The following is a 25,189-nucleotide window of genomic DNA, read 5'->3' on the forward strand; positions in this document are numbered from 1 at the left end:
ATCATGCTGGCTTATGAAGCCATTTATTATTTGCCAGTATTAGGGATCAAATCAGGGCCTTGTACATGCTAGGCAAGTGCTCTACCACATAGCTATATCCCAACTCCATGGAGAGTTCCTAAACTATAGGGTAGATCTTGGAGTTTGTACTTTTTCCAACAGCTCATTTTGTTCTAACATTTGCTTAACAGTAAAGATACCGAAGAATCGTTGGAGGTAGTAGATTTAGTATTAGATTTTTATATTTGAAATATGAAAGGAAGCATGTTAAATATATATAAATACATGTTTTAGAAATACATGTTTTAGAAATAATGCTAATGGAGTATTTACATATGGCTTTTTTAGAGAGTGGATATGTAGATCATAGTTTCATTTGATGAAATCTGAATATTTATTGGTAGTAAATAATACTAGAGAATTAGTAATTTTCTTGAGTATTAGGATTATTGAAAAAAATAAGTTAAAAGCTTTACTCCCAGGAGCCAAAACATTTATAGATGAAGGTAGTTTATTTTCACATGGTTCAGTAAAATAAAGTTACATACTGTTGTCTGGGAATAATAAAGTCCCCTGGGCTTTACCTTTTGTAGATTAAAGTCTGATGTACTTTGTGTGCATATAAAATTGCTTAAGTAGTCTATATCATGCTGATGATTTCATGAAGTAAACCAATCAAGCAGCTGGAGCATCGTGTGCTATATTGCCACACTAATATATTTAACTCTAGCACATAGATTTAAAACCAGTTTTATACTTAAGTAGAAAAAAACAAGAGTAAATCGAAAGTGAGAAAAAATATTTACTAGTTTACTTTTTTTGGGGGGGTCCAGTCGTGGGGCCTGAACTCTGGGCCTGGGTGCTGTCCCTCAGCTCTTCAGCTCAAGGCTAGCGCTCTACCACTTGAGCCACAGCACCACTTCCGGCTTTTTTTTCCCCTTTTTGCTTATGTGGTGCTGAGGAATTGAACCCAGGGCCTCAGGCATGCAAGGCAAGTGCTCTACCACTGAGCCACCTTCCCAGCCCACTAGTTTACTTTTTATCTTTAGTTGTACAAAGTTTAAATTCAGCAAATTACTTTATAAGTTCAATGCATCTTGATCAGTGTCACCTATTCCATTGTTCTGTTTTACTGTTGAATTGGGAGGAAGGTTATTGCCAAAAAGCTTTAGTAGAGCTTAGTAAACATAGAACACGGTAGTTTGTTCCAAGAAGAAAGACTGACTGGGAAAAATTACTTAATGGCCAATATCTTCTGACTCTTCCATAATAATCAACTGTTTCCATCTGCCCCCATCTCCTACTACCAGCCCACCTCTTTTCCTTATTAGGGTTTTTCTTTTTTTTTTTTTTTTTTTTGGTCTGGTCGTGGGGCCTGAACTCTGGGCCTGGGCGCTGTCCCTCAGCTCTTCAGCTCAAGGCTAGCGCTCTACCACCTGAGCCACAGCGCCACTTCCGGCTTTTTTCTTTATTCTTATGTGGTGCTGAGGAATCGAACCCAGGGCCTCAGGCATGCAAGGCAAGCGCTGTACCACTGAGCCACCTTCCCAGCCCTAGGGTTTTTCTTTTTAAATACCATGTCTGTTTTCAGAATTGAGAAGTTACAGACCGTCTCCATTTGTACCTAATCCTAGCATTTCATTCTAGTATATTATAGTAAAGATATTAAATATTCTATTATAAGTAATAACTAATTTTTTTATATTTTGACTTTTTTGTTTGTTTGTTTGTTTTTTGATTGGCCATAGGGCTTGTCTCTGAGCTCTTTTGCTCCACACTAGTGGTCTACCAGTTTAAACCACTTTGGGTTTTCTGGTGGTTAATTAGAGATAAGAGTCACACAAAATTTCCTGCCCGGGCTAGCTTTGAACTACAATCCTTAGATCTCAGCCTCCTGCAAGAATTAGCCACCAGCCCATAACTGACTTTACATTTTTATAAACATTGATTTAAGTATGTACTACTTAAGCTACACTTCCAGTCCTCTTTTTTGTTGCTGTTGTTTGATTTTTAAGACCACAATCCTGCTATTTATGATTCCTACCATAGGTAGTATGGCAAGTGTGTGCCCTCACACTCAAGTTTTTCTTTTGGGGTGGATGGAAGGGGTTTCACAAAACCTTTTGTCCAGGTTGGCCTTAAAATGCAATCCTCCCTATCACAGCTTTCCATGTAGCTGAGATAACATGTATACAACTTGTACCCAGGCTTTGAGTTAGTTAAGATAGGGTCTTAGAAAGTTTTTGCTGTGAGCCGGGCTCTGGTGGCTCACGCCTGTAATCCTAGCTACTCAGGAGGCTGAGATCTGAGGATCACGGTTCAAAGCCAGCCTGGGCAGGAGAGACCGTGAGACTCTTATCTCCAATAAACCACCAGAAAACCGGAAGTGGCGTTGTAGCTCAAGTGGTAGAACGCTCGCCTTGAGCTGAAGAGCTGAGGGACAGCGCCCAGGCCCCGAGTTCAAGCCCCACAACAGACAAAAAAAAAAAAGTTTTTGCTGTGGTTGGCACTGAAATGCAAGACTCTTGATCTTGGCCTTGTAACATAGCTAAGATAAATGTGGGCCACCATGCCAGGCTTAAATGTAGGTGGTTTTCTTATGCAGAATTGAGTTTTGTTATTTTTTTCAGTGGTTAGAGGTTTTGAACTCAGGGCTTTGTGGTAACTAGGCAAATGTTCTGTTGAGCTTTCTGTCTTCCCTTAACTTATTTTTCTGCTATTTACCGTTTAATTTCTGATGTTTGCCTCCTGAAGCCTTTAGACCTCTATATTCTATATACTCCAGTTTCATAATAAGGAAATTATCTGAAAGGAAATTGCTCAATGATCAGTTTACCTCATAAATTTCTCTTTGTGGGGCTTGAACTCAAGGCCTGGGCACTGTTCCTGAGTTCTTATGCTCAAGGCTAGCACTCCACCATGTAGAGTTACAGCACCACTTCTGGCTTTTGAGTTAATTGGAGATAAAAGTCTCATGGAGACTTTTCTGCCCAGACTGGCTTCAAACTGTGATCCTCAGATCTCAGCCTCCTGAGTAGCTAGAATTGTAGGATTAAGCTCTCTTCATTTTTTTTTAAAACAGGTTTCATTATTTTGTTTTCATAGTTGAAAATAATCTATTTGAACAATATCCAACCTTCTTCATCGTTTGTTAGCCCAACTCCCTGCCCCTACTACCCATCCCTTGACAGAGTCTATTTCTGTACCCCTATCCACCCCCATGTTCCCTTCTATTTTATTTTTTGTTTGTTTGGAGATGGCTTTGATGTATAAGCTAAGCTAGTTCCAAATATGCCTGGTTTGGCCTGGTTTCAGCTGCTCAAAAGTAGCTGCCCCATGTAATTTGTCTTATAGTTGTCTATAGAGTTAATCTAGTAAGTCATTCTTTTATGGCAAGAAATGAATGCTAGCAGATGAGCTTTTAATGCCCTTGAAGCATACAAATTCCTTAATCTCTGATTTGCCTTTTTAAAGAATAAAAAATGATGTTTTCTTGATTCTATGCTGATAGCATATCAATTGCTAATCATGATTGTATTTGTCCCTTTTTAGTCTTTTCTGTTTATTTACTGTTTGGATATTTTGGGAAATTCCTCCATCATATATTCTTGCTAGGAAAATGATACTTTCTGTTGCATTCTTCCAAGTAGAAGTAATGAGCACACTTATGCACCATTTTGTTACAGAGCTACTTTCAGTGAATTTGCAGCCAAACATGCTAAAGACTCAAGATTCAAGGCAATTGAAAAAATGAAAGATCGAGAAGCTTTGTTTAATGAGTTTGTGGCAGCTGCAAGGAAGAAAGAGAAAGAAGATTCGAAGACCAGAGGTGAGAAGGTAAGATGGTTTGGTCTCAATACTGTGATTGATAAAGTATGTGAATGGAAAAGGTCTAATTGTTGTGCTATTTCTCACTCGTTCAAAATAGTCATAAACAATCAGATCTGTTTATTGTTATTTTCTTCTAAGTTAACTTGAACAACTGTTTGTGTCCCTTTATTTCTACCATGCTTATTTTAATGACTTCATTAAACTATATAGAATTGCTTTATCATTAATTAAATAATATGTTTAGTAAGTCTAGAACTACTTTTTTTAGGACTGCGTGCTTAATGGTACCTGCTATGTGCCCACTAAGCTTCTAAGATTTATTATAGGTGGTAACATTTGTGTTTCAAAGAACTTCTTTATCTTTTTGCCCTCTAAAAAGTAGCATTTGAGTATCTTCTAATCTTTTAGTAAACATGTCTTACAATAAATTATTGCTTATCAGAATTAAAGGTCAGCTGTTAAAGATTAATGAATTTCAAATGTCATTGGATAGCAATGTTGGCAGTGAGAGAGGTCACCACAGAGGTGGGGGATGGCACTAGTGGTGCATAAACCACCAATACCTGCAACTGCTCTCCTCAGTGTTCTGTGGGGCTTTATTAATGAAGGAAAATAACCTCTAAGCCTAAGGATTCTTGACATTTAAAATTGCTGCTTATTCTTGAAAGCTAAATAAAATACTACAAATTCTTTTAAGAAATATTGGTACAGAAATAATATTAATCTTTTTAGGAAGAAGCCTCTTTCATTTAAAATAGCAGTAGCATTAGGTGAATCAGCTTGTGGTATCCTCCCTAATTTCTGGTTTATTGTGTTTCAAAGTACAAGTTTCCAGAATTATTTTACTCATAGGTTTTAAAAAAGATGCTACTTAGAGGAAATGCACAAAAACACATAAACATAAAATATAAAACATGAAGTCACAAAACAAAATTACAATGTTTTTAATGTTGAATTAGAATCATTATCATGTTACTTCTGACTTTCAAGCAACTTATTCAACTAAAACAAACCAATGATCACTTGATATTGTAGGATTGCTTTTCTACAAATTGAATATGTTTTTCTTTGTACTTGTAATGAATTTTCTGAACATTTTTTTGGAGGGCAGTATTAGGGCTTGAACTCGGGATCTTGTATTTGGTTGGCTAAGCCATACCTCTAGCCTGTTTTGTCCTGTTATTTTTAGAATAACTCTTGCCCAGCTGTTTGCCTGGATTTTGATCCCCCACTTTAGGCATCCCATGTTTGCTGAGATCATAGGCATGCCCCATTAGACCAGCTTCCCTCTATGGGGATATAGTCCAGTCTTATCTGCCCAGGTTGGCTGGAACAACAATCTTGATATCACCTCCTGAATAGCTAGGATTACAGGTATGAACCACTGTCATGTGGCTCATTTTGTCACTTTTATGTAACTAGGGAAGACAATAGTTTTGTTCTATGTTACTTATCAATAACTTTTGACAGTTGACACTGATTCTCTCTGACATCAATCACTGACATGCAGAGTTTTATGGTATTCCCTATTAAGAAAAGAATTGTTTCTCTGTTTTGTGACTTTGGCTTCCTGCAGTTCAAGTACTTCATACTTTTTCATCTTTTGTCCTTATAAAGTGATGATAGTCTAACTCAGAATATGTTAGTTTTAAAATGAAAATAAAATACACATCATGTAAATAAGCCATAGGCTTTATTGTCTTCTGATTGTAAAATTTTAATTCTTTATAGATTTGGCTTTATACCATTATTAAGTAAAATATTACTACTATGAACAATTTTTAAAATTCAGGAAATTGTTAGAGGGATGCTTTCTCAGTATGGAGTATAATATCAAATTACTTATTAGTCCATCAAGGAGAAACCTTAATTATTTTTATTTTGCTTGACTTTTTTGGCAGTACTAGGGGTTGAACTTGAGACCTCGTTCTTGCTAGGCAGGCAGCCTATACCACTTAAGTCACTCTCTCAGCCTGTTAAAACTTTAAGTAGATTTATTGTCAAATTTTGAGTAGTTGGTGAATTTGATGCAGTTTTTTTTATCAGTTTTATTCTATTCTGTTGTTTCTGTTACTTCATTATTGATTCTCAATATTGTTTTTTAAAATGACATTTAATTGTTTAAGACCAATTCCAATATCATAAGGTATTTGAATCATTTTAAGTGTTGAAAATACCTTTGTTTATTTAGTCAAAAACCTATTAAGAACAATGAAATCTATTTTCTTAGGTATCATTTTAAAGAATACAATCGTAATTTTGATGTAATTTTTATTAGTGAAAGTTCTTCATTTTATTAAAAAATACTCTCTTCAAGCCGGGCACCGGTGGCTCATGCCTATAATCCTAGCTACTCAGGAGGCTGAGGTCTGAGGATTATGGTTCAAAGCCAGCCCGGGCAGGAAAGTCTGTGAGACTCGTACCTCCAATAAACCACCAGAAAATTGGAAGCCCCAGCAAGCTATTTATAACCTATTATAATGAAAGTTTGAAGTTAAAATTTACTTATTTTTCATTCCTTTATACATTACACATCTAAAAAAAAAAATTTTTTTTTTTTTTTGTGCCAGTCCTGGACTTGAAATCAGGGCCTAGGTGCTCTCCCTGAACTTTTTCAAAACTCAAGGCTAGCACACTACCACTTAAACCACAGCTCCACTTCCAGAACTTTCCTGCCTAGACTGGCTTTGAACCAGAATCCTTGGCTCCCAGCTTCCTGAGTAGCAACAATTATAGGTGTGAGCCACCAGCTCCTGACTCTAAAGAAAGACATTTAAGTCTCTCTCCCCCCCCCCCATATATTATATGTATGAAAAAGTATATGTTAAGTATAAATTTCTGTGGCTAAGAATAATTCTGTTTGGTACAAATTACATGTTTTATTTAAAACAAATTTTGTAAAATTTCCCTGTAGTTACCAAACACTTCCAGAAATATTGTGCTCATCGTGTTATAAATTAGAGTGAATGAAAAATTAGATCATATTGCAGCATAAACTCATAAAGTGCGAGTTTTAAGAGTATTTCTCACACAAAGTCATGAGACATGTTTAGTAGTGGAAATATCCACAGTTAATGATTAGCTTCTAATGTAGAAATTCTGTTTTTTTTTTTATATAACGTATTATGCACATTGACCTTTTTTCCATTAAACTTCTTTGTGATCCTTTAAAGGAAAAAGGGGAATTGATAGGGTAGGAATAAACAAAAGGAATGGTTTATTTTTGTGCTCACAGATCTTAAATTCTGATTCCACTTGGAATTTCTCATTCCCTTGATCATCTAGGCCGAAAGAATGTTTAACCCCAGTTGTGGGTAGGGTTCTTGACATGGCCAGAATCCTTTATTGAAATGAGAGTGGTTTATAAGACAGGTCCTCAAAGTTTGATAAAAAATGCTATATTTACCTGAGGTTTAAACAATTAAGATTGTTAACATTTTTGATATCTAGAATGTTGATGGTATTTGATGTATTCATATATTCTGAGTTCTGCAACAGTAAAAAGGCATGTCTAATAGCTAAAAAATACAGATAATTTGAAATTTTTTAGTGGTGATCAGCTATGACCACACATTGCATAATTTTCTTATATATCAAGATACAAACATCTTGTAAAAGCAGAATACAAAGTTTTTACCTTGTTTTTATTTGATTGATTTATTTTTCGATCATGGAGCTTCAACTCAGGGCCTGGGCACATCCCTGAGCTTTTTTTGCTCAAGGCTAGTGCTCTACCTCTTTGAGCACAGCTCTGCTTCTAGTTGTTTGGCAGTTAATGGGAGGTAAGTCTCATGGACTTTCCTGCCTAGGCTGGTTTTGAACCCCAATCCTCAGATCTCAGCCTCCTAAGTAACTAGGATAACAGGTTTGAGTTACCAGCACCTGGCATTATTTTTATTTTAGATTTGTGATAACATTATTATAATTGCTTGGTATTTGTACTCAGTGATTTTGAAATTTCCTTTTTTTTTTTCTTTTTTTTTGGTTGGTCATGGGTCATGGGGCTGAACTCTGGGCTTGGGCGCTGTCCCTCAGCTCTTCAGCTCAAGGCTCAGAGCCTTGAGCTGCACTTGAGCCACAGTGCAACTTTTCTGGTCTTTTCTGTTTATATGGTGCTGAGGAATCGAACCCAGGGCCTCATGAATGCGAGGCAAGCACTGTACCACTGAGCCAACTTCCCAGCCCCTTCTTGTTAATTTCTATGAACAAAAATTTTATCCATTTACTTCTAAAAAGGAATCATTCTTACACTGATGTTCAAAAACTTTACTGTTGATTTGTAAGCCTGAGTATTTGCTAAATGTGAATACACCGTTAAAAACAATCTAAAATTCTTACTTGCAGTTTTTTTAATTTATAAAATATAGCTTGTCTTGAATTTGGCAAAATTTAAATAAGAGCCTGAATACTTGCTGATTTTTGTGTTTCTAGTAAAGGATTATTGACCCAATAAGATTGTATTATAAGTGTATTCTAAAATTACTAGCCTTGCTAGGTGCCAAGTGGCTCATGTTACTCGGAGGCTAAAATCTGAGGATTGTGGTTCAAAACCAACCTGGCCGGGAGAGTCCACAAGTCTCTCAATCTCCAATTAATCACAGAAAAGCTGTACAAGTGCTGCTGTGACTTGAGTGGTAGAGCACTATAGCCTTGAGCAAAAGGAACTGAGGAACAGCATCCAGGCTCAGAGTTTAAGCCCTATGACTGGCAAAAAAAAAAAAAAAGTTTAGTTTTATGTTTCAGGTAAGTAAATTGTTATTTTTATTGTAGATATTAGAAATTTTCACGATATATTATTTTCTTATCTTAAAATACAGATTAAATCAGATTTCTTTGAACTATTATCTAATCATCATTTGGACAGTCAATCTCGGTGGAGCAAAGTAAAAGACAAAGTAGAAAGTGATCCACGTTACAAAGCAGTAGATAGTTCATCAATGAGAGAAGACCTTTTCAAACAGTACATAGAAAAAATAGCCAAGGTAACTTACATGTATTTGTACTATTATTGAAAATGCAATTTTTAGTTGTGTTTAAGGGTATATATTGGTGCTTGGGGAGGTTGGAAGTGTTTTTGTTGATACACTTAACGATCCTAGTTGATTTGGATGAGGTACAGTATTTATATTTATTCTTGGTAAAACCTAGATTTGAAATGTTTTATTTGGAAAGCCAGTTATTCTATGTAAACCTATCTTGATGGATTTGGTAAAGATAAAGTAATTTTGTCTTTATAGAATTTAGATTCAGAAAAAGAAAAAGAGCTTGAAAGACAAGCCCGCATTGAAGCAAGCCTTCGAGAACGGGAAAGGGAGGTTCAAAAAGCTCGTTCTGAACAAACAAAAGAAATAGATCGAGAGCGAGAGCAACACAAACGAGAAGAAGCTATCCAGAATTTCAAGGCTCTTCTGTCTGACATGGTATATATTCAGTATTTTCTCTCTCAAGTACTATATATTAGAAATCCATTATTACCTTACGAACATTTTGGTAGTCTATGATAATGTGCTATTTATAAAGCACTTAAAAATTAAGTTCATGTTGAGCGTGGGTATGGCTCAAGTGATAAGAGTACCTGTCTGGCAAGTGCAAACCATAAACAGGTACATGCTATTAACACTATTAGGATGGCACCATATAGGTAACAAACAAATTTGCAAGTCAGATGTTTTACATAGATTAATATTCAAACTGGGTTTTTTATTGTTCTTCATAAAACCGTAACTTTTTATTGTTCTTGATAAAATAACAAGACAATTACCATAATAATAAAGTGCACTAAACATACCTAGGTTTTCATTTGATTTTTTTGATACATTTTTTATTTTAAAGATATTGTACAGAGGGGTTACAGTTACATGAGTAAGGTAATGAGCACATTGTTATCCCCTCCTTTGTTTTTCCTCAACCTTCCCTTCCCTCCCCACCTTCCCAAACTTCTCCCCCCACCCCCCCCCCCCGACATTTGATTTTTTTTTTTTTTAAGGGTCTTCATTGTATTAGTTGTATGGGATGGGAAAGAGAAGGATGGGAAAGGATATAAATTATCTGAACCTTGCTTGGAAGTCCTTCTGTTTTATTGCTCAGAGTTGTTGAGGTAGTTAGGGCTTCTTCCCTACTCTAAATGTCCTTAGTCTGCCATACTGTAATTTTTTCCCTCTCTTTGTCCCGTATTTCCCTACACTGTTTTCTCTCTCAGTGGGATTCTTCCTGTTACTGCTCTGGTTCTAATCCATTTCTTGCTTTCCCTTTCTCCCCATTCTGAGTAGTTTTGGGATTTCTTTTCTTGCCTCTTACCTTCTAAATCTGTTTGCTGTATTGCAGTCATAGAAATCTTTGTGAGATATTAATCTTTTTCTTCCTTTTTTTTTTTTTTTTTTTTTTTTGGTGCCAGTAGTAGGGATTGAACTCAGGGCCAGTGCTGTCTCTTAGAATCTTTTAATTCAAGAATTCAAGACTGGTCTTCTACCACTTTGAGTTGCATCCTGCTTCTGGTTATTTGATGGTTAATTGAAAATAAGACCTTCAGGAGCTTTCCTGTCCCAGCTGTCTTTGAACTTCTATCCTGAGTAGCTATTTGGGATTACAGTTGTGATTACAGCTAGCAAATCTGATTTATTTGTAGGAGGTGAAGCCTCTCCATACTTTTAGCAGTTGCCTCTAGGTCAAATTTATCTGCTCAGCTGTTTATGTGTTACTTTTCTTTTTTTGAGTCAGTGTAGTTCGTAATCTAGAAGGGTCTGAAACTCATGATCCTTTGCCTTGATCTAATGAGTGATGAGATTTTAGGTGTGTACCATTGTGACTATCTCAACTCCTTAGCATAAGATGAAAGATCATTTCTTGACTCCTCTACCATTATCCTACTGCCTTTGCTTTCCTCACTTCTTGAGCTTAACCTGTGAATGATTCCTTTCATCTCACCATTACTCTGTTCCTCTGCCTTATAAAAATGCTTTGAGATTATTCCACTTCATGAAAATTGTCTTTGTCTTCAGTGACTGAAGTTGCTCCCAGCTCTTATACTATTCCTTCTATAACCCTATGCTAAGCACATACTTCTGTAGCATTTGATTACATATGGTGTATATAATTATTTGCTTCCCTATCTGTTCATGCTATAAAAACAAAAAATGCTCTTTGACAGAAGTGATAGCATCTTACTTATTTTGTGGTCTCTGTTCTGCTATTTATCTTACACATTTAGATGTTGGTTCTTTAACCAGCATTAAAGAAAACAAGTTTCACCTTTTTCCCATCTCATCTTCCCCTATTTCATTTTTCCCTGTTTCCTAGCATTAGCAGTAGTGCAGCCTAGCTTTTGGAACTATAGCCATCAGTTGTATTGGTGATCCAGCCAGACCTGTTATGTCTTCTGTTACTTTGTCCTTTTTTTTTTTAATTAATATTTTCATTTGAGAAATCATAATTTTATTCACAATTGAGTACAATGTAATTTTGTGTATACAATATAGAATAATTAAATCAAGTGAATTAACATAATCATTACTTTCACATACTTACCATTTTTTGTGGTGAGCCATTTGAAATTTACTTAGTTGTTTTCAATGTATAATAAATACTGTTGTTTGTCACCCTGCTGTGCAGTAGATTTCAAATGTTACTCTTGTTATCTGAAACTTTGTACTTTTTGACATTATCCTCATTTTCTCCTTTCTCACTTTTTTTCTGTCCCTCTAGACAAATATCACATTGTTGTCTACTTCTTTAGTTCCTTTTTTTTTGGTTGGTCGTATGGCTTGAACTCTGGGCTTGGGTGCTGTCGCTCAGCTCTTCAGCTCAAGGAGAGCACTCTACCACTTGAGCCACAGTACCACATCTGATTTTCTGAGTGGTTTATTGGAGATGAGAGTCTCACGGGACTTTCCTGCCTGAGCTGGCTTTGAACTGTGATCCTCTGATCTCAGCCTTCTGAGTAGCTAGGATTATAGGCGTGAGCCACTGGCACCCAGCTTTTAATTCCATTTTAAAGATTACACATTCAAGTAAGATTGTGTGTTTCGTCTTTCCATGACTGGCTTATTTCACTTAACAGAATGTCCTGCAGTTTCATCCATGTTGTTGTAAATGACAGGATTTCCTTTTTTTTAAGTCTGAGTACTATCCTGATGAATAGTGATGATGAGTATTTTTTCATATAATTTTTGCCTCTTTTGTGTCATATTTTAAGAAATATCTGCTTAGGTTCTTTGCCCATTTGTTAAAAATTTGGGTATTCACTTTCATTCCTTTGATTTCTCACATATTTTTAATATTTACCTCTTGATGTATGATTTGCATATATTTTCTCCCATTTTATGGGCTTTCTTCACTTTGTGGATTATTTCCTTTGTTGTGTAAAAGCTTTTTAGTTAGATGCAATCTCATTTGTCCATATATATATATATATATATATATATATATATGTATATAGTAGTTTTTCATTTTGTCTTGTGTTTGTGTGTTGGCATGTGTGCTTGTGTGCATGTGCACTAGTAGTAGGGCTTGAACTCAGGACCTTGCACTCTAACTTGGAATGCTTACTCCTGACTTTCTAGTCATTCTGCCACTTGAACTACACTTCAGTCCAGCTTTTTGCTGCTTATTTAGGAGGTACATTCTCATGGACTTCTCTGTTTAAAACCAAGCTGACTAGATTCTGACTCTTGAGTAGCTAGGATTACACCACTACCCTGCTTGCTTGCTTGTGTATTTATTCCAGTAGTCCAGGCTGGTCTTAAACTTGAGAACCCTCTACCTCAACATCTGGACTTTAGGGGTTACAGGAATGTACCATGCAAGTCTTAAAGTCACTAAGAATTGGTGGTTTGAGAGGGCACAAACATGTCACAAATTTGAAATGTGTTATGATATTGAAATTAGTTATCATGATCCTCATAAAAATCCTTTTACTCTCTTACTGTACATTCTTCAAACATGCCTCAAACTTGGAATCAGTCAGTTAATGGTCAGTGTCTTTTGTGTCTTGGCAGATACTTAGTATCTGGGGACAATTTTTATCACAGCAAGTATACCTTCAGGTTGTTGATGTTTTGCTGCTTGTATTTATTGAATTTGCATTTTTGTTGTTATCTTTATGTTAGAGCATACATTCTTTTCATAACCATGCATCAGTAGCTTCAGAGATTTGTAGGGGATAAAATTTGAGACAAAAGTATTAATGAATTAGCTCAGAATTGCTAACACAAATGTAAACTGAGAAGAAAGAGTAAGCCATTAGAAAGCAAAAATTGCAAGTATGTACATTTGAAAAGCTGAGTTAAAACAATTTGCATTAGTATGTTGTCTTGAGATGAAATTCTGTAAAGAGTAGCTACTACAAGAACTATGATGTTTTCTTCAGTGACATTTCCACAGAATGTTTCAGGACATACTTAGTAAACTGAGGGTGTGGATTAAAAAAAATTACTACCACAGACTTTTTGTTCAGAAACCTAGACTAAATGCTAAAGAATTATGTAAATTTGGAAAATAAATTAAATTCTAAAAGACTTAATTTGCTCATCAATAAAATGGAGGTAATGAAATACTTAATCATAGCAGTAGTGAAGATTAAATAAATAATACTTGGAACAAATAGGAAAGTTTCAATAAGCATCTAACGAGATTGTTATTGCTTTCATTATTACCACTGTATTTTTGTGACATTGGAAAAATTACCTGTAACAACGTGCATAAATAAAAAAATGCTTTACATACTGAGCCTAGCACATCAGATCTTAAGTCCTTACTCCATTCTGCATTGATTGTATTTTTGCATGTGTGTGAAATGATCTGATTTTATCCTTCTACATGTAGATAATCAGTTTTACTGACAATGGGTTTTGAAGCTACTGTCTTTTCCCTATTTTATATTTTGGTATCTTGGTCAAAAAATAATTGACTGTATATTCATGGTCAGAAATATTTTTTAAGCTTTCTAGCTCTCTCTGCTTTTCTAGCTCTCTCTCTGCTCTTTTCTAGCTCTTCTCTAGCTCTTCTCTTTTCTAGCTATTTTCTCTTTTCTAGCTCTCTCTCTGCTCTTTACTAGCTCTTTCTCAGCTCTTTCCTTCTATTCTCTTCTCTTTCCCAGCTCTCTTCTCTTTCCTAGCTTGCTCTTTCCCATCTCTTTCCCAGATGCTCTTTTTCTAGCTCTTTTCTAGCTCTTTTCTCTCTCTTTCCCAGCTCTCTTCTCTTTCCTAGCTTGCTCTTTCCCAGCTCTCTCTCTTTCCCAGGCCTTTCCCCACCGTGTGGAGGGCCAAGATGGCCTGATGCCAGCCAGAACGATGAATAAACCTACTCCTTACCTGAAAAAAAAAGAAATATTTTTTAATTTCCTTGATAACTTACTAGTTTATAAAAATGGTGCCTACTTTTGTTTGATATATGATTTGCATACATTTTCTCCCATGTTGTACCTTAGAGCTTTAATTTATTTCGAAGTTTTTTGATACAGTCTTCAGGTTTTTTTGCTATTCAAAATTATGCCATCAGGGCTAGGAATGTGGCTTAGTGGTAGAATGCTTGCCTAGCATGCATGAAACCCTGTGTTTGATTCCTCAGTTCCACATAAACAGAAAAGGCCAGAAGTGGCACTCAAATGGTAGAGTGCTAGCCTTGAGTAAAAGAAGCTCAGGGACAATGCCCAGGCCCTGAGTTCAAGCCCCATGACTGGCAAAAAAAAATCATCAGCAAATAAAGACATACTCACTTTTTTTCTGTTAGAATGTCTTTCTTTCTCATGCTTAATTGCTGAAAAGAAATGCTGGAAGAGGGCATCCCTGATGTTTTGTCTGCCATAAAGCAGAAGCTTTCAACTTTACCCTGATGTTAGCTGTTAGCTATAGTTTTGTCATGGGTGGCCTGGCCTTTAATTCTCCTTTTAACTAATGCATTGAGAATTAAAGTCATGAAAGGGCATTATATTACCAGATACTTTTTCTGTACCTATTGAAAGATTAATTTTTGCATATGCTTAGGTAATTGATAAGACCAGACTGAGCTCAAGGTTCTTTTTTTTAATGTTAATGCCCCAGAAGATAAAGTCAGTTTTGAATGAATTCTAAATAAGATGGAGTTATGTACACTTGGTGTCTGTGTACCAGTCTTGAGGGTTAAACCCAGGGGCTGGACACTGACCCTGAAGTTGTGTTTTTTTGTTTGTTTGTTTGTTTGTTTGTTTGTTTTTTGCTCAAGGCTAGCACTGGACTTGAGCTACAACTTCTCCTCTGGCTTTTGGTATTTAATTGGAGATAAGACTCTCATGGATTTGTCTGCCCAATCTGGTTTTGAACTGTAATGTTCAAATCTTAGCCTCCTGATTAGCTAGACTATAGGCATGAGCCACCAGTACTCAGCTTTTTAAATGGCCTTTTAATAGAAAACTTATTTATAATGTAGTCTATTCAAGAGGATATGTTTATTTTTTAGAAAATAATACTAGCTTCTGAACATAACTACCTATTCAAAGCAAAAACTAGATTAGTTATTCTTGAACTAAATAATTGAAGTATTTACTGAAATATGAAATGATTACTTGGTGATAAATGTAATTTCCTGTTTATAGGTTCGTTCTTCAGATGTGTCATGGTCTGATACTCGGAGGACCCTCAGAAAAGATCACCGCTGGGAATCTGGGTCCTTACTAGAAAGAGAGGAGAAAGAGAAGCTTTTCAATGAACATATTGAAGCACTTACCAAAAAGAAAAGGGAGCACTTTAGGCAACTTCTGGATGAAACTTCAGCGGTGAGACTTTCTATTTTTCTTTTTCTTAAATCCAGATGAAACTTCATAATTTCAACAGTATACTGATGTGATTTTTTAGTGTCATGGTCTTTTGATCTGGAATGACTAGAATTCCTAAGTTTTATGATACTCTTCTGGGTTTTTTTCCCCCTAACATGTTACATCATTCTAACTATTGAGGAATTACTTCTTTTTTCAGTTTTCAGATTCATAACTACTCCCATGATAATTTGAAATATCTTTAGCTTTGTGTTATCAGTGATCCTAAAATTAGACTTCCTTCTTTTGCTCTTTTTTTTCAGTCATAATACTTAGTGTACCTATGCAAAAATGGAATCAGGTAAATTGCGAGTACAAGGCATGATCAATGTCATCTCTTTTTGCTCTATTTTTAATTTAGTTCTACAGCTCCCTTTTTGGGAGATTTTACACTTTGTGGTTCAGGTTGTGTTCCTGTTTATCTGCTCTCTTCAGAAGTTATGATGTTTGCCCATGTAAATACAGAGTTTGTAGGTGATTGTCTTAGGCCACCTTGAAAGTATGATTATGAAAATAACTTGTAACAAGCCAACAAAAACAAATTTCATTAGAGCTCTTCCCTGTCTCTTAACTAGTCCAGTTACATTTGGGTATTACAAGAGAGTGCAGTCAGTATGTAATATTATGTGCCATGTGTGCTGCAGTTTGATCTCCTTAATGAAGGCAAATTGTATTAATGTTCTTCATTTACTTAATCTTTTCAAAGATAACCTTAACATCTACATGGAAAGAAGTGAAAAAAATCATTAAGGAAGATCCTCGGTGCATTAAGTTCTCCTCCAGTGACAGGGTAAGGGGATTTTGTGTCTCAACTTACTATCAGTTTATGATTATTAACTAGAAGCTTGCTCACCACTAATATCTTGACCAAAATGAAGTTGATGATTTAGTTTCAAGTCTATGAGAACTGAGTCTGGATTTATTTATTTATTTATTTATTTTTGGTCAGTCATGGGGCTTGAATTTGGGACTTGGGCACTGTCCCTCAGCTCTTCAACTCAAGGCTAGTATTCTACCACTTGAGCCATAGCACCACTTCCGGTTTTCTGGTGGTTAATTGGAGATAAGAAAGAGTCTCATGGATTTTCCTGCCCAGGCTGACTTTGAACTGTGATCCTCTAATCTCTGCCTCCTTAGTAGCTAGGATTACAGGCGTGAGCCTCTGGCACCTGGCCCTGAGCCTGGATTTTAAGTTCATTCTTTTCTTTAAAAAAAAAAAAAAAAAGATGCAGTATATTAACAAGAAAGCATAATCTATAAAAGTCTTAATTCGTGGTGTTGAGCTTCCTTACGATCTTAGAAATTTAATAGTTTTGAGTCACACTAGATAGATCTATTCAGGCTAGCAGTTGATTCAGGCTACTTCAGTACCTGATTCTTAAACCACTGCAGTGGCACACCACAGCAAGGTCTCGTGTTTTTGGATATGCCAGGGATTTTGCAGTAGAGAGGCCTCGGGTACATGAGGTTTCTAAAAGTCAAGTTCTGTTCTCACTCCTACCCCTGTGTAGGAAATGGACATTTATTTTCCCATGGACATTTATTTTTCCCATGGATATTTATTAACTGATCATTTCAACTAAAATCCTATAGAACTCATTTCTCAAACTTTGAGAGCTCTAGTAAATAAAATATTTGATTTATAGACCACAAAATAAAAGTTTCTAAGAAATTAATAGCTGGGAGATACATTGTCAGTTTATTTTCTGTTGGCAATTGACAGTATGGTCTTCATTATACCAAAGAGTGTACCTCTCATTACAGTTTACTTACTAGAAAGCCAAATGCTTAAAATAAAGTTTCTTTTAAATTTTATTTTATTGTAAAGATATGCTGTCCAGAGGGTTTTCAATTGTATGAGTAAGGTAATGAGTACATTTCTTGTTGAACATTGTTACCTCATCCTTTAAAACAGTTTAAGTTCTCTTTTCCCTCTCCTCTCTTGATTACCTTATGTGCAAAGAAAAGTTTATGAAAAGTACCCTTTTGAGTTTTTGATCTTGCTTTGTGACTTACACATTACTAGTTTAATATATAATGTTTACTTTTTAATGAGTGGATCTCTTAATCTTACTTTTTGTTTCTTTGTTTTGCAGAAAAAACAAAGAGAATTTGAAGAATATATTAGAGACAAATACATCACAGCCAAAGCTGACTTCAGGACGCTTTTGAAAGAGACCAAATTTATTACATATAGGTGTGTGCAGTGAAATGTTTCATATCGGCAGTTGTTGTCTTTACTAGTCTTTGCTCTAATGGCCAAAGCATACTTTGCATTCACACACATGTTGACATTATTAATTTTTAGGAATAAGAAGATGCCAACTTTTATCCAAGGCCACACATAGCTTCTATCTACAGTTCTTTAAAAAAAGTTTTTGAAAGAAAGGGCCCAGATGTCAATTCTTATTTTGTACTATTTACCACTCAGTTTTTAAAACATACTTTTGTTTTCACTTCACTGCTATTATTAAGGAGTACTCCTAACCATATAAAAATCATATTTCACAAAAGGACTTTAAAAACAATACTTCACTATCAATTTTCTTTGCCTCCTCTGAAGACTGTTCAGTGTGGTTAGACCATTCTAATGCCTGAAATAATCTACTTAAGCTTAGCAAAAAATTTTTCTCAGAGGAAAGCAGTTTGCTGGATCCATTTGAATCTGAAAAAATATAAAATCAGAAACCTTCGAACAAGACTTCTTTGTAACATACCCAGTAGTTTCCACCATTCCGTAATTATCGGGAATTCAATTTTGCATTGCTTTCCAATCAGTATGCAAGAAATCATTTTTGTTTCATCCTCCAGCATTTCTCCCTTTAAAGAAAATATGAAATATCTTAATGAAGGGTATGTGCACGGGAGGATAGATAGTGCTGAGGGTGTGGTTTTTAGGTATTTTGTCATTTGGATTTTTTGGTCAGGATCCTTAATGTTTTTATCAGCTTGGGCTTTTAAATTAGATGTGAAGTAAGACTTCTTTCTACATTTTTATAGTTAATTTAGTGAAAGATGTGAAAGTGAAAGCTTGTGAAAGATGCTGGGATTGGCAGCCCCGCAGACTGAAGTCCTCTGTTCATCCACAGAACAGGTACAGAACGGGCAAGATTACCCACCCACCCTCAGCCCTGATCTGGAGGGACCACCAGTAGGGGTGGGAGGGTAATTCAGCTTCTGAGGCCCTTTCACTCCTTGGAGTCTTTGCTGAGGTGACTACAAAGGTGACTACTGCAGTGAAATTTTTCTTTAAAAAAAAAAAAATGGAAACACAATTAGGAGCTAGATGGACATTTCCAGCTCATTTCTGAAAGATGAGTGAACAGCAGTCAGTAATTCTTGGACCTCTTTTTCTTATTTCAGATCCAAAAAGCTAATCCAAGAGTCGGATCAGCACCTGAAAGATGTAGAAAAAATTTTGCAAAATGACAAACGGTATTTAGTATTGGACTGTGTACCAGAGGAGAGGCGTAAATTGATCGTGGCTTATGTTGATGACCTGGATCGCCGGGGTCCACCCCCACCTCCTACAGCATCAGAACCCACTAGACGATCTACAAAATAATTCTAAATAATCTTCCACCGGGGTATCTATTAATCAAAATGCTTGCATGAGCCAGTTTTCAGGGTTTTTTCATATGTGCATTAGTCAACCTATTGCAAAACCATCCGACGAACAGAAGGAGAAGCATTCACGAACCGTTTCTGAACAGAACACTCGAAATATTTATGCTTTTCTTTGTGTGGCATGACTGACATACATACTCAAATATAGGCTGTCTCTGGTAAATCTGAAATCTTGAAGCTAAAAATCATCCTTTTATAAGATGTGGAAGTCAGTGACTTGGTGATGTTCTTTCTAGCAGTGTTACACATGCAAGACATAGGAGCATTTGTGGTTTGAACTCGCAAGATGCACATGCCACAGACTCTTAAGAAACCTAAGTTGGGGTTTGTTTTGATTTTGTTTTTTAAAGCGGGTAAAAAAAAAAAACACTGAAAATTGAATTCTTCCAGAGGCTAAGAATACCATAATGGACGTACTTTTGCCTTTGTCTCTAAAGAACAGTATAGTTCTATGTTCACTTATGTGCTTTGATTATCCCTTCTGAATTATAGGCCAAGTCTTGTTGTTTAGCCTAAGAGAAGATATATTTAGTAATTTCTTCTCAGGTATGGAACCACATTCATAACTAATGTGTTAGCCAGAGTAGAACTGGTTAAACATCTTTTATTCGCCATTGAATGATCTTCACCAATATCCTGGGTTAGACAACAAAAATTACCTTTCTGGGTGTTCTCTGTAAACTCTCCTCCTGTTTGAATGTTGAACTTTTGTTTCTAAAGTTTAATTTTAAAATGTTTGAATGTTCTGTTTATGTATTTGAACTACAATAAACCAACCCTTTTTATATATGTGGATTGTATATGATTAATGTTACACAATTTATAAAGTCTTCATTTTAAACCAAAGTTGACTAAACTTGAATATTAAGTAGTTTTTAAAGACAGAATACTGTTTTCTACTACAAAGGGGAAGAAATTTGTAGAGAATTCTTTTATTGGTGTTCAAGACTTGGCAATAATACTTTTTGCCAATAGTCAGAAGATTTCCTTGTTGGTTTTTTTGTTTGTTTGTTTTTGTGTGTGTGTGTGTGAACATCAATGGCTTGTGCTTTATTGGCATCCTTTCAGTTTGTCCTGTGAACCACACGTGGACTTAGCTTTGATTCCTAATGATTTTTTTTAGATTTACCTCCCCATATTAAAAAAAAAATCCTATTGTTGGATCCTCTGAGCTTGCTCATATAAATAAGTCTTTGCATGCCAAATGAGTAAATGCGTTAGAAGATACGTTTATATTAAGAGGATAATTTCTCTTCTATCTCACACCTACTATGATGCAACAAAACCTAAAGTTCCTTAGAAACTCTGAGTGCTACATATTGAAATTCACGTTGGTGGGTCAGACTGGTGGGTCAACCTGCAAAATTGAGAAATAGGATTTGAATAGGATTTGTATATTTTTCCTTCTGAAATTTGTTTTTATAAATTCACCAAGTGATTTTTTTTTTAATGAATAAATTTGAAGTACTTGCCAAAAAGTGTACAACCATTACAGAAACAGGACTTCCTGCAAAGGTCAGAGTTCTACACCACTGTATTTTGTTATTTAAATTCCACATAGTACTGTTTGTTCATTCATTAATGCCATTTCTTACAGTATAGAAGAGTGAAGAAAATGACTTGGTGACATCTATTATTTACTGCTTTTGTCTTAACTATTAAATATTTGGGTTCCAGTGTTCAAGTAAGTTGCAAATCAAACTTGGCCTATTCACATTTTCTTAAGGTAGCAAGTTATGATTGTATCAAGTTCATCAAGAAAGGTTCCTTATAATTACACTTGATTGCAGTGTATCTTCATCTTGATGTGTTTGTCTGCAATTCAACTGTGACATCTCCCCATAAAGCCCTGTTGCTCCAAGTGATAAATTTGAAATGATCAAAGTCTCTGACACCTATATGAAGTAAAACATTGCTTTTATCTCTACAAGTTTAAATGTCAAACCCTGCAGGTTTTCATGCTTTCTAGTGACATAAAAATTCTTAAGTTGTGTTTCACAATTTAAATGTAATCCTTGAATAACTGGTGTCAGAGAACAACATTTTGAATTCCTGGATTAAGCTACTTTTTTTGAAAATGTGAGCTTAAGTAAAATTTACAAAGAACAAGTCAAAAGAAATCTGTATCTTGCCATGTTGAAAAGCAAACTATGACCTTTTATGAAAAGCAAACAAACACAATCTCAGACCTAACATTAAGAACAGCAGTCATAATCTCTCACTATCTTGTTTGTTTTAGAAGAATTTTTCTTCCTGGGTGGATGTGAAAATAGCCTAGGGTGAACAAATAATGGAAGATGTTCCATAATGTTTTATAGATGCATTTTACTTTACTATAAAATGAGGCAGCAGTTTGCTTGTTCAAATTTTACTATATTTATAGGTACAGAGAACATGGTTTTTATTCCTTATTACCATTGTGATTTTCTACTAGCCAAATTCTGTCCTAATGTTTTTTTTTTTTTAGCTTTTTATTTTGAAGGTGGTGTACAAAGGGTTTATAGTGACATGTCAGGTAGAGAGTACTTTTTTTGGACAGTGTCACTTTGTTGGTTTTTTTCTCATACTTTATCTAAAATGCTTGTTATTCATTACTTAGAAGCTCTGCAATATCTTCAAAGTTGGGCAGGGTTCAAATTCATTAGTACAGATAAAGTTGATACCACTTAGCATCAAAGATTACAACTCCTTTATATTTAAGGCTGCATCATTAACTCTAGGTTGTTCTTGGGAGAAAAGACATTATTGTAGATAATGACTTTCCTGCATTTTAGAAGAAAAAGAAGAGCAACTTTAAAATATTTAAATCACAGTATAGCATGTCAGGTTGTTACAATGTTTAGATCTTGAAGCTGCAAAGCCTTTCATTTTTGGAGGCTTTAGGGGACTGCTCCCTCTCATGCTACACTCCCCCCCTCCCCCGAGGGAAGGTGGGGATCTTTGCTTTTCAGTGGAAATGAAACAGCCTTTACAGGGTAAGGCGAAGTCTGAGTTAAAGTTAGCCAATCGAGCTATAGTTTGCAATGGCTCCCAACTTGAATAAGGCAGTAGTCCCTATTCAGTAGACTTTGATCAGGAAAACTCAAGTGCTATCAAGTAAGAACATATACCAAGCAAATAAAGAAGGAAGGAAAATTTACACTTGCAAAACTCTTTTAATTTGAGCTTTGGGTATGAGAAATAAACATTTAACATCAGAATCCATGGGTTCAGGAATAAAATTCTACTCCAGCCAGCACAGTACAGGGCTGGGCCTAAGGTGCAAAAGCCACTGACCCTGCTGAGCAAACATCTGGGTTCTGGTCACAGGCAACAGCATCTCTACACAACCAATGTTTTCTACAGCGAATTCTTTGGACATCCAGGTTTTAATTCTGAAGCATAATTATCACATGATAAATGACTTACCACATTATACATTTTAAAATGCAGAAGGTAAAGCATTCTTGTAATTCCTAATAGTAATTTTATTGTACTTTATGCACTAAGGTCGGCAGTACTCAGTAAGCAGTGGTACCGGTAAAGACAACAAATTGTGGATTTTCTTTGGAGATTTCATCACTTTTCGTGTTCCCAGGGGATAGGGTCATTGTCTTGTATGGAAGGGGTGGCGTCCCTCTCGTGCCAAAACTGCTCTACATCAGGAAGGATGGGAATCTCTGCCTTCTCAGGTTTCTCATTGCCAGAGTTGGGTGAGTTGGTTTTCTTCTCTGGAATGGATATTGTAGACTCGGGAGATGGAACCTTGTCAGGAACAACTTCCACGTTACCAGCTGGTGTTACCTGAGACTGTGAGGCAGCTGGGGGCTTTTTGGTCACCATCCATTTCCACAAGCTTTTCAAGCCTTCCTTGAATTCTTCAGACATCAGTAGGAAAATGAGAGGATTTGCTGAAGAGATGGAAAACATCAGTACTTGAGCCAGGGCTATGAACCCTTGTGGTGGTGGTGGGCCTTTAACCTTCTGATGCCACACCCACAGCCAGGCTATCCATTCTGGGAGCCACAGAAGAGCAGAGGTGATCTCAATGCTTAGCAGCATTACTGTGAGTTGCTTTGAACGCATCTGGTTTCTAAGATTTTGAGTCTTAGTTCCTCTTTTTTTACATTGGCCATAAGCTCTCCAGAAATAAAAGCTGGCTAGAAGTAAGGGGAGGCAAAATACCAGGAGAGGGTAGAGCTTACCAAACATTGACATAAACTCTTCAGCCACCGCTGGTACATCCATGAGGCACATTTCCACTCCTGCGTGCTGCCTGGTAGTGCTGAAGAACCATTCTGGCAGGGGTAACAGGCTGGCCACGGCCCAGATGGTCCCCAGCACTGACCAGATGGTGCAGTTGCGGATATTTACTTGCTTGGCTGGGTCACTTGCATACATGAAGCACACTTTGGCAACTGCAACAATTGTCAGGCTCTTCACTGCCATGCACATGTGAATGAACCAGTCCGAAGACTTGCAGACAAACCAGCCTAGATCCCAAATACCTTTGGAGTATGCTGTAGCGCGGACAGGTGCAGAAAACAGAAGGAGGGAGAGATCAGCCAGGCTGAGATTCAGAATCAGAGAGTGGATCATGGATGGCTTTCCTTTCCAAGTGCTGTGGAGGAGGGTGCCAATCATACATAGGTTCCCCACAAAGCCCACCAGGCAGACAGCCACCAAGAGAGCAGGGATGATGGTCCTCCAGTCTTTGGAGTCAGAGGGCAGGTAACCTCCAGCAAAGTGGAGGTGAGCCAAAGATGAGTTCATGATGCTGGAGTTGGCGTCTGCCAAGGCAGCTGTCAGCATCACCTTTCTGTCCAGCCCCGCTGCACAGAGACTAGCTTCTTGGGTTAGTCTTTGTGCCTGGGCTCTTTTGTACAAGATACAAAGGAAAAATAGCCTCTGTTGTCAGTGTCAAATGACACTTCTGGACCCTCCCCTTGCTTGTTTCCTGAGTGCAGAATGGCAAAGAAGGTTGAATGCTAAGCTCTTTGCTGCACGCAATATTCCTGTGACCAGTGAATGGCAGCCAGCAGGGGTGCATGCTTGCTGCTCATTAGCCAGTTTAATACCAAACCACCAGCCCTGCAGAGCAATGAAAACATACTCATAAATGATAAATGAGAACTCATGTGTAAGTGGGATATGCCTCTAGAGATTAGAAGGAAATCAATAGAGCCAATTACAATTATTTCCAACCAGCTATTTCTAGAATCTTGGCTGTGGTCTGTCATTCAATGAGCACATCAGAATCTGTGGGATGGCTTGATCCAGTCGGTCTGGGTTAGGGTCTTGAGAATTTGCGTTGGTAAGATACTCCCATAGGGTGTTGAGGCTGCTAGTTTGAGAGACCACATTTAGACCTGGTGCTTCTGCCACCCTGTGCATTCCTCCCATCCCCACCCCCCTCACACCATTTGCAGAGATGAGTTTCCTTTTACCCTCACCGTCACTCCAGTCTCTTCATTAGCTAGCTCATAGCAAGTACAACTGGATAATGAAAAACGATGGAAGTCCTATGGGGTATAATTATGGATGGCTTAATTTTATCATTGTTGAGATTTTTAGAGATAATTTTGGAGCTCTGAATTGCACCTGGTTTATATACTAAACAGACAAGTGAAGGCCACCAAGTGATGAATGAAATTGCTTTTTGGACAGTAAAAAAATTAAAAATGTTTATATGGACATTTAAGAGAATATTTAAAATTGGGAGGAAATCTCAGGAAAAAAAGATTCTAGGACTAGAATAAAATTGAAAGGTATACGAGTGAACACTCTGGGAGGGATTAGAGGAGCTAGAATTGTTCACAGACTTAAAATGAGAATACAATTACTCTGAGTATAACTGAGTCAGAAATGCTTCTGGTATGCTACCGTGGAGAGATGAGTTGAGAGAACTCCAAGTTGTAGTACCAAGTCAGCTTGCATATGTTTTCTCAGGATAGACAAATCTAACAA

The 25,189-nt window shown here is 36.5% G+C and overlaps 2 protein-coding genes across 8 annotated transcripts in view; one reads left to right on the forward strand and one right to left on the reverse strand.

The window, feature by feature from the left end:
• Tcerg1 (transcription elongation regulator 1) overlaps positions 1-20,032 on the forward strand; it is a 63,201-nt gene extending 43,169 nt beyond the window's left edge. For 5 of the 7 annotated variants that reach the window (XM_070036315.1, XM_070036316.1, XM_070036317.1 and 2 more), the window contains 7 exons: positions 3,687-3,837; positions 8,649-8,813; positions 9,069-9,251; positions 15,398-15,577; positions 16,323-16,406; positions 17,713-17,813; positions 18,980-20,032. In XM_070036315.1, the coding sequence (XP_069892416.1) occupies positions 3,687-3,837; positions 8,649-8,813; positions 9,069-9,251; positions 15,398-15,577; positions 16,323-16,406; positions 17,713-17,813; positions 18,980-19,181 (1,066 nt within the window). In that variant the 3' untranslated portion in view covers positions 19,182-20,032. Of the gene's footprint in view, positions 1-3,686; positions 3,838-8,648; positions 8,814-9,068; positions 9,252-15,397; positions 15,578-16,322; positions 16,407-17,712; positions 17,814-18,616; positions 18,711-18,979 lie in introns of all 7 variants that reach the window. The other 2 variants (XR_011375321.1, XR_011375320.1) reach the window with 2 other exon arrangements.
• A 2,769-nt stretch (positions 20,033-22,801) lies between these two features.
• Gpr151 (G protein-coupled receptor 151) lies at positions 22,802-24,034 on the reverse strand. The gene has a single exon (XM_070035982.1). It carries the CDS (start codon positions 24,032-24,034, stop codon positions 22,802-22,804), a length of 1,233 nt encoding a protein of 410 aa, XP_069892083.1.
• Positions 24,035-25,189: the final 1,155 nt, after the last annotated feature.

The sequence above is a fragment of the Dipodomys merriami genome, unplaced genomic scaffold, assembly GCF_024711535.1.
Source record: "Dipodomys merriami isolate MVZ:Mamm:240054 unplaced genomic scaffold, mDipMer1.0.p SCAF_27, whole genome shotgun sequence".
Classification (NCBI taxonomy): Eukaryota; Metazoa; Chordata; class Mammalia; order Rodentia; family Heteromyidae; genus Dipodomys; species Dipodomys merriami.